Source organism: Myotis brandtii, unplaced genomic scaffold (assembly GCF_000412655.1).
Source record: "Myotis brandtii unplaced genomic scaffold, ASM41265v1 scaffold868, whole genome shotgun sequence".
Classification (NCBI taxonomy): Eukaryota; Metazoa; Chordata; class Mammalia; order Chiroptera; family Vespertilionidae; genus Myotis; species Myotis brandtii.
The window spans coordinates 662,527-671,803 of record NW_005371540.1 but is presented as its reverse complement, the minus strand read 5'-3'; the positions used below and the strand labels follow the sequence as shown (position 1 = coordinate 671,803).

At 56.5% G+C, this 9,277-nt stretch overlaps 1 protein-coding gene across 1 annotated transcript in view; it reads right to left on the bottom strand.

Annotated features, from left to right (window-relative positions):
• Positions 1-9,277, bottom strand: part of DPP6 (dipeptidyl-peptidase 6) — a 386,529-nt gene that overhangs the window by 116,601 nt on the left and 260,651 nt on the right. Inside the window, exon 8 of the mRNA XM_014532252.1 lies at positions 1,373-1,493. Within this exon, the coding sequence (XP_014387738.1) occupies positions 1,373-1,493 (121 nt within the window). The remainder of the gene's footprint in view (positions 1-1,372; positions 1,494-9,277) is intronic.

The following is a 9,277-nucleotide window of genomic DNA, read 5'->3' as shown; positions in this document are numbered from 1 at the left end:
GGGGAAGGCCATTTCTGTGCCTGATGACACCGGGAGCCCCCTCGGCTCAGACCAGCGTGGTGGCCGCGTGGTCCCCGCAGGCAGGTGAGAAGCGTGTGAGCCACACCTCCGCCCAGTGCTGGGTGCGCAGGTTCCAGGTTCACGTCTGGATTTCTGGAAAGATGACTGTCCAGGACTTGAACAATGTGACTCCCTAAGGCCTCTCCCTTAACCTCGGTGACCCCGGGCGGATGACCTGACCCCACGGGCTCAGCCGCCACGTGTCAGTCACAGTCACCACCGGGAACGCTGTTAGGAGAGGCTTCACACTGAAGCCTGAACCCCCACTGGGCTGGTGTTCAGTGGGGCCTTTGGAGGTGGGGTGACATCCTACATGGGGGTGCGGAGACCAGGGCGTGCCTCTCCCCACCAAGTGAGGACCAGGAAGAGACCCCTCGCCAGGCGCCGCCTCACCGCACCTCGACCTGGACCATCAGCCTCCAGAGCTGTGAGAACCGGTGAGTCGCTCAGGCGGCCCGTCTGCGATGCTGTCACAGCCTCGATCTGTTAGACACGCCTGAGGCGGAGGGTAGTGAGGAAATCGCACGGTGCTCGCACGGAGCCTGCGCGGACAGCCAGCAGCACAGGGTGTCAGGCCTCTGAGCGTGGGCGGACCATGCGTGCTGGGAGCAGAGCTCCACTCGCTGCCTGGCTGCGGAACAGCGCACACCGCTGGGTGCTCTCAGCCAGAGGGAACCAGTGGTAGGAGATGTCCCACGAGGCAGGGACCCGGGGCAGCAGCTCACGTGGATCCGCTCCTTTCAGAAGCGTTAACCTGTTACTTCTTTCCTGACTCTGCCCACCTTGGGGCAGAAAAGGCCTTCGGCCTCTGGGAGCGAGTCAGAAACCTGTGCATTGCCCAGTGTCCCCAGAAGTCACCTTGCGTACAATATGCCTCCCAGGACAGCGCCCCTGCCCTCGAGCCAAAGAGCTTGAGTCCTGGGAAGCCCCACGCCTGCCCCGTCTCCTGCCACCGCCTGATGCCCCAACAGTGTATTGTAATTTAGCAGAACCTCAAGAAGCTGGAGTTTGAGTTATAGTTAAAGTGAAAGGGAACGCTATCAACCACCACCAGGGCCAGTGGCGACTACAGTGACCATATGACCACAGCAACCACAGTAACCACAGCAACCACGGCAACCACAGCAACCACAGTAACCACAGCAACCATGGTAACCACCGCAACCACAATAGCCATGGCAACCATGGAACCACATGACCACAGCAACCATGGCAACCCCAACAGCCATGGCACTCATGGAACCACTTGACCACAGCGACCACAGACCACACGACCACAGCAACCACAGGATCCTGCTCCTCGGCAGCTCACCTTCGTACAGCCAGTCGCTGAGGCCGTTGTAGATGACGTCCTCCTTCCCCGTCGAGACCACACGGATGGCCTGCTTCCCGACGTGAGCGCAGTAGTAGATGTTGTTCTCAAAGATAAATATCTGGTTTGGGAAGACAAAACACAGTGTTAACCCAGAAGGTGGCCACAGGGAGGTCGCTCTTAAGAAGCCTGAGCCAGCCGTGTGGTTACGGTTTCCGGGGCATTTATCTGGCAAGACAGGTCGTCTCAGGACCCGTGGGCTCACCTGCAGCAGAAAGAACCTGGTTTCAGGTGAATCGGGGACTCGAACTTCCCACGAAGGTGACATAGCCCACCCACCATCCTCATTCACCAGGGCGGGCGGTCTGCCGTCCGAACTTGGGTACATTGACCTGACCCACTGGGCTCAGCCGCCACGTGTCAGTCACAGTCACCACCGGGCACGCCGTTAGGAGGGGCTGCACAGTCAGAGCGCATCGACCGTCTCAGCAGTCACATTCCCGACATGAAGACGGCTGGGAGCGGAGATCTGGGGCTCCCCACTGCACGCTCAGTAGCACTGGCTTAGCGGCCGGCTCTGTGCGCAGTGATGGGTGAGGTGAGACGCGACCTGCTTGCATTCTACCTACGAGCTGGTGAGAAAGACGAACCGAAGGAAAACGTTCCTGTGCGGCTAGGGGGGCCCTGGGAACATGACACAGGGCGCCCGGGCTTAGGCCACAGGACAGGAAAGGGTCCCTGAGAGAGAGACCGAGAACACTTTACTGTGGAAAATGCACATGACACCAAAGGTATCATCTTCACTGTTTGTGAGTTCACCACTCGGTGCTGCCGGTGCATCCACACTGCTGCCTGGCCACCTGCACCGCCTCAGACCTTGTCATCCTCCCCAGATGGAACCCTGTCCCCAGGCAACACCAACCCCTTCCCCTCCAGCTCCTGGGCCCCCCACTCCGCTTCCTGTCGCCGTGGCTCTGATGGCCGGGGACCTGTCCTCTCAGGGCTGCCCTGCACCCCACGTCCTCAGGGCCTCCATGGGGGAGCAGTTGTCAGAGTTCCCAGTGATTTTAAGCTGGGACCTGCATGAGCAGCAGGCTGGAGAGAGGGGCTGGGAAGGTGATCCCACAGAAGAAAGCGCTGGAGAGAAAAGCAGAGGCGGGCGTGGGTGTGGGCATGAGCGTGGGCACTGCAGGGACTGGACGGAGGCTCCCTGGGCTGCCCATTAGGGCAAGAAGGGGGCCTGAGGGGAAAGCAGAGCGGCGGCAGCAGCTCTTGGGGTGTCTGTCCCAGGGAGCAGGGCTTAGGAGGGTGCATGTGGGGGAGAGGCAAGTCCTCTGAAGGGAAGCCCATGGGGAGGATCCTGGGGTAGAAGCTCATGGGGAGGAGGAGCCCGTGGGGAGGAGCCTGTGGGGAGGAGGAGTTTGTAGGGAGGAGGAGCCTGTGGGGGGGAGGAGTTTATAGGGAGGAGGAGCCTGTGGGGAGGAGGAGTCTGTAGGGAGGAGGAGCCCATGGGGAGGAGAAGCCTCTGGGGAGGAGGAGCCTGTGGGGAGGAGGAGTCTGTAGGGAGGAGGAGCCCATGGGGAGGAGCCTGTGGGGAGGAGGAGCCTGTGGGGAGGAGGAGCCCATGGGGAGGAGGAGCCCGAGGGGAGGAGGAGCCTGAGGTGAGGAGGAGCCCGTGGGGAGGAGCCTGTGGGGAGGAGGAGCCCATGGGGAGGAGGAGCCCGAGGGGAGGAGGAGCCTGAGGTGAGGAGGAGCCCGTGGGGAGGAGCCTGTGGGGAGGAAGACGGTGGAGGGAGGACCCCACATGAGTCGGTCCCTGTCCTCAGACACCCAGCAGCCTGGTGAGACAGACTGCTGCCTGCTGCCTGCTGCCCGCTGCCCACTGCCCGCTGCCCACTACCCACTGCCCACTGCCCACTGACCACTGCCTGCCGCCCACTGCCGAATGCCTGCTGCCTGCTGCCCGCCGCCTGCTGCCCGCTGCCTGTGGGGTGAGCTGAGATCTGAGTGATGAGGCAAAGTCTTTCTCAACAGAGACCTCTGGGGCTGCCGGGGGACGGTGCCCCTGCTGCAGACTTGGGGTGACGGGAAGACAGTTCTGACCCTGGGCCAGCTCAAACTCTCTGGTGGTGGTGGTGGTGGGGGGAGCTCCTTCATGGCTCTCGGATTCTGACTCACGTTTGAGGGACCTGGGAGCTCTGAAGCATCCCATGCCGGCCGTCAGCCTGCCCGACGACCAGCGTCTAGGGGAGACCCCCCAGTGACTCCAATGTGCAGCCAAATGTAGGAACCAGTGGCCCCGGGAACCGGACCCCCTCGCGCTCTTCAGTGGATTGGGCTACGGGATGTGTGTTCTCTGCAGCACCCACAGGGGCTGCCAGGCTTTCTGGCCCTGCCCCCTGCCCACAGCTACCGCCCACAGCTATCACTACACATGCTGATGTCACCGGAAACCATGCTCTGTGCACTGAGAGCAGCACTCACACCAACTTTTATTAAAAACAAAAATTTCTACTGGGTTTTTTGAGAGGGAGGAGCGGAAAGGGAGAAAGAGAGAGAAATATTGACGCGAGAGCAGACATAGCTCAGCCACCTCCCGCACTCTGCCCACCATGCATGAGGCCTGCAACCCAGGCACATGCCCTGACCACCCTTCAGTGCCCAAGATGACGCCCAACCAACTGAGCCACACTTGCCAGGGTTCAAAACAGCGTTTTAAAAGAAATGTGACAACAAACATGGTCAGGATCATGAGGAGACCACTGAGCGGGCGTTCTGCACAGGGAAACGGGGGCACTGGCCCTCTCACTGACAATGCAGAGCAGGTGGTCCCCTCGCTCTGCTCAGGCTGCACAGAGGGGAGCGGGGCCCCAGCGCGAGGATGCCCTCCTGTCGCCACAGTGGCCGTTCTTACGGGTCTGCCTAAGGCAAGGGTGTTGCCAAGCCTGAACTTCCTTGTGTTGTGTTCTAAGCCTATCATTCATTTTGAGTCAAATGAGGCTGCAGCCAATTGATATCCCGAGAAGGTAAAACCCTGACAGGCATGAAACGGCTCCTGCCTTGGCTCTCTCCTCCCGGGAGGCGTTACAACGCAGGCGCGTTGCCCTGATGCTGTTTTCCCTTTTCCTTTTGACATTCGGTTAAGATGTCAGAACAAAGGTGCTGGAGGCCGGCGAGTTTTGTCTGTGGTTACACAGGCCAACACGGGAGGGGGAAGCCCTGATGCTGGGCGTGGCAAGCCGGGCACGGGGGCGAGCGGCTGGGCTTTCACTTTTCATCCTCTGTGACGCTCAGGCGTACAGCACGCAAGCGCAAGCGCACCACCTGTCCCCATTCCTGCAGGAGCGCCTCGGCTTCCCAGGTGTGCAGGTGGCGTCGCATCAGCCCCGGCACCCCCACCCCTGTCCCACCGACCGAGAGTGTGGGGACAGCAGCTCCGCCCAGCAGTGAACTTCTTGTATTTTTATTGCATTTATTAGGGTGACATTGTTAATAGAATTGTATAGGTTTCAGGTGTATAAATCTATATTACATCACATGTCTATTGTTTTGTGTGTTCTCCTCCCCCAGGCAAGTCTCCTTCCATCTCCACTTATACCTCTCCCACCTCCCCACCTCCCTCTCCCTCTGGTAATCACCACACCGCTGTCTGTGCCTATGAATCTTTTATTTATTTACTAGAGGCCTGGTGCATGAGATTCATGCACCGGCCAGGGGGGCGTCCCTCAGCCTGGCCTGTGCCCTCTCTCAGTCCCGGACCTCTCGCTCCTGACCGACCACCTGCTCACTGCTCCTTACCACTCGGCTCGCCACTGCTCTCGCCAGCCATGAGCCCAGCTTCTGGCTGAGCGTCTGCCCCCTGGTGGTCAGTGCACATCATAGTGACCTGTTGTTCTGGTCGTTCTGCCATAATGGGTTTGCAGCTGGTCACACCTCCTTCAGGGTGGGGGTCCCCACTGGGGTGCCTGGCCAGCCTGGATGAGGGGATGATGGCTGTTTGCAGCTGGTCACACCCCCTTCAGGGTGGGGGTCCCCACTGGGGTGCCTGGCCAGCCTGGATGAGGGGATGATGGCTGTTTGCAGCTGGTCACACCCCCTTCAGGGTGGGGGTCCCCACTGGGGTGCCTGGCCAGCCTGGATGAGGGGATGATTGCTGTTTGCCGCTGGTCACACCCCCTTCAGGGTGGGGGTCCCCACTGGGGTGACTGGCCAGCCTGGGTGAGGGGATGATGGCTGTTTGCAGCTGGTCACACCCCCTTCAGGGTGGGGGTCCCCACTGGGGTGACTGGCCAGCCTGGGTGAGGGGATGATGGCTGTTTGCAGCTGGTCACACCCCCTTCAGGGTGGGGGTCCCCACTGGGGTGACTGGCCAGCCTGGGTGAGGGGATGATGGCTGTTTGCAGCTGGTCACACCCCCTTCAGGGTGGGGGTCCCCACTGGGGTGCCTGGCCAGCCTGGATGAGGGGATGATGGCTGTTTGCAGCTGGTCACACCCCCTTCAGGGTGGGGGTCCCCACTGGGGTGACTGGCCAGCCTGGGTGAGGGGATGATGGCTGTTTGCAGCTGGTCACACCCCCTTCAGGGTGGGGGTCCCCACTGGGGTGCCTGGCCAGCCTGGATGAGGGGATGATGGCTGTTTGCAGCTGGTCACACCCCCTTCAGGGTGGGGGTCCCCACTGGGGTGCCTGGCCAGCCTGGATGAGGGGATGATGGCTGTTTGCAGCTGGTCACACACCCTTCAGGGTGGGGGTCCCCACTGGGGTGCCTGGCCAGCCTGGATGAGGGGATGATGGCTGTTTGCAGCTGGTCACACACCCTTCAGGGTGGGGGTCCCCACTGGGGTGCCTGGCCAGTCTGGGTGAGGGGCTGAGGGCTGCTTTCAGGCTGGCGGTTGTTTTTTTGTTTGTTTGTTTGTTTTGTTTTTTTGTTTTTTTTAAATATATTTTATTGATTTTTCACAGAGAGGAAGGGAGAGAGATAGAGAGCCAGAAACATCGATGAGAGAGAAACATCGATCAGCTGCCTCCTGCACATCTCCCACTGGGGATATGCCCGCAACCAAGGTACATGCCCTTGACCGGAACCGAACCTGGGACCTTTCAGTCCGCAGGCCGACGCTCTATCCACTGAGCCAAACCGGTTTCGGCCAGGCTGGCGGTTGTTGACTGAAGCTCCCAACCGCTCCTTTTTTTTTCTCTTTTTTTTTTATTTTATTCTGGGCCAGCTTTAGCTCTGGCTCTAGCTCTGAGGCTTCTGCTGCTGAGCGTTCTATAATCAAAACGATGTATAACTCCAGCTCTGAGATTCCGGGGTTTTGTTTATCTTCTATAAATGTTACAATGTTTCCAACTGAAGCGCAGAGGCCCGCAGCACAGGCGGGGAACGTTGGAGTCCGCAGCAAGCAAGCCTCATGTTCGCTTCCAGCTGCCTGGCTGCCGGCCGCCATCTTGGCTGACAGTTAATTTGCATATACTCACTGATTAGCCAATGAAAAGGGTAGCGGTCGTAAGCTAATTACCATGTTTCTCTTTTATTAGTGTAGATTTTTTTTGTTTAATGTCTTCAGTGTATTCACACAGCCCTGCAACTCTTCTCCCCACTGACCGCTGTCAGTCTGTTCTCTGCATCTGTGAATCTATTTCTATTTTGTTTGCCTGCTTTTATTATATTCCACATATGAGTGGAATCACATGGGACTTGTCTCTCTGCCAGTGGCTTATTTCACGTTATCTTGAGTCACCAAGACCAAAGCCTTCCCTCCCTTCCAGGCCTGGTGCTTCTTTTGATGTCTCTGTAATAGAGGTGGGGAGCGCACACTCTGGGAGCAATTTCAGCCCCTCGCCGCCGGCCACACCCATCCCAAGCAGAGAGCTCATGAAATGCAATCAAATGCCCAGGATGACGCAGTGCAGCCGATTTCACTGTTTTTACAAAACAACCCCCTTTTCATTAGCCTGATTTCTATGAGCTTTAGGCCACCCATGGCTCATGCTTCATGGGGACAGTAAATTCTGCGAATGCTCAACTAGCTGGAATTCTTCAGAGAAATGAGAACTTTCAGTTAAATAGATTTTCTGGGTGAATTGTCTAATTAAGGAAAAGATTTTTTCAATGTCAGTCTTTATTCAGGGAATGGTTCCTTATCGTCTACTTTCCTGATGCATTAACTACGTGGAGCCGGCAGCAGGGCGCCAGCTCTGGCAGCGAGGAGCCACCATGGCGACAGAACACGTGGAAAAGTGAAAATGCCACAGCCCACCGACCACACGGCAACAAAGTAGGACCAGCAAATGCATTTACTCCTTTCCGGGTGCATATGTGTGTGCGTGTATATTGATGAGTAAGGTATAAAACTAGTTTGTTTTTTAATAAAACTGAGGTCCAGTTTTGCAGTTTGTATCAGAAATGCTTTCCCACATCTGAGCCACGCCTTTCAGGAAATAGACCAGAGTTGATTTAACTATACCCTGTTGTTTGGAAAAAGAACCTTTTCTGTTTCTATCACCACAAAAATGCTATTCTGTGCATCTTTGAAAATATATTTTTATTGATTTCAGAGAGGAAGGAAGCGGGAGAGAGATAGAAACATCAATGATGAGAGAGAATCATTGATCAGCTATCTGCGGCGTGCCCCACACTGGGATCCAGCCTTCAACCTGGGCACATGCCCTGACCAGGAATTGAACCATGACCTCCTGGTTCATAGGTCCACTCTCAACCACTGAGCCACGCCGGCCGGGCCCCCTGCACATCTTTTTATACCATGGTTAACGCCAAGATTCATTGCTTGCCAAAAGCAATCTTCTGACTCCAAGGAAGTGAGTGGATTTCCCAGTACCTTCCTGAGGATGGACAAACCCACTCTCCCCGGCCCCTACCGGACGCTCATGGGCATTTCTGAATGTGGTCCCGCAGGGCGGAGGTGCCGCCAGTGACCAGCGTTCCTTGTTGAATCACCTGCCACACCAGGTGTTCGAGGTGTCCCAGGGTCGGCCTGAGGGTTTATTAAAGCCGAAACGCCCTTCCCAGACGATGCTGCGCATCCCGGTCCGATGCCTGGCCTGCGATGTTTGGGGTGGAGGTCTCAGAACTGCCCTTCTCCCGGGTGACGAGACAAGCAGCCACCATCTCCTCTCTAGTCGGGGCTATATTCCCTACTGAGCGGCCATTTCCTCTGGCTCCTGGTTTCTGGAGCTGGCGGCCGCTCCTCAGCGCCTCCAGAGGGGCCGGGAGCAGACCAGCGGCTGGGTCAGAAGTCACACTCTTGGCCCGTGTCCCTGAGACGTCACTGTGGCCAGGCCTGGCTGCCCGGCTGGCCCTGGACCGAAGCCCTCAGACGTGATTGCTGCTATGTCTGCTCCCGCTCAGTGGCCTTCCTTTTCTGTGACTTATACTCCAAACAATGAAAGATCAGCGGACCAGGAATAAAGCCAGGCAACTCATGGGAGAGATGTCATGGGTATTAGTTCATGGAAAAGAAGAGAGGTCCTATTAAATACATGTTAATCTAATCAACCATGGGATATAATTAAATTTATGCTGATTTAAATAACTATGCAATGAATTCTATTAGCAAAAATTTTTAATCATAGAATTACAAATATACTTTTTTAGCTGATAAAGCCCAGTGTTGGTGAGTAAGCAATAGGAATGAGAGAGTAAGGAGGTGGAAAACAATTTGTACCTATGTATCAAGAACCTTGAGCCATTGTTCATATATTTGACTCAGTAATTTCACATCCGGAGCATTTTAGTAAGGTCAAAGGGGTTCTGCCTCATCAATTATAATACAGAGCATTATAAATGGTCTGGGTGTCCAACAGGAAGGTGAGCTACATTTTTGAAAATCCAATCTATGAAATATTATGTAACTATTAAACGTTTGTATCAACTGTTAAATATATA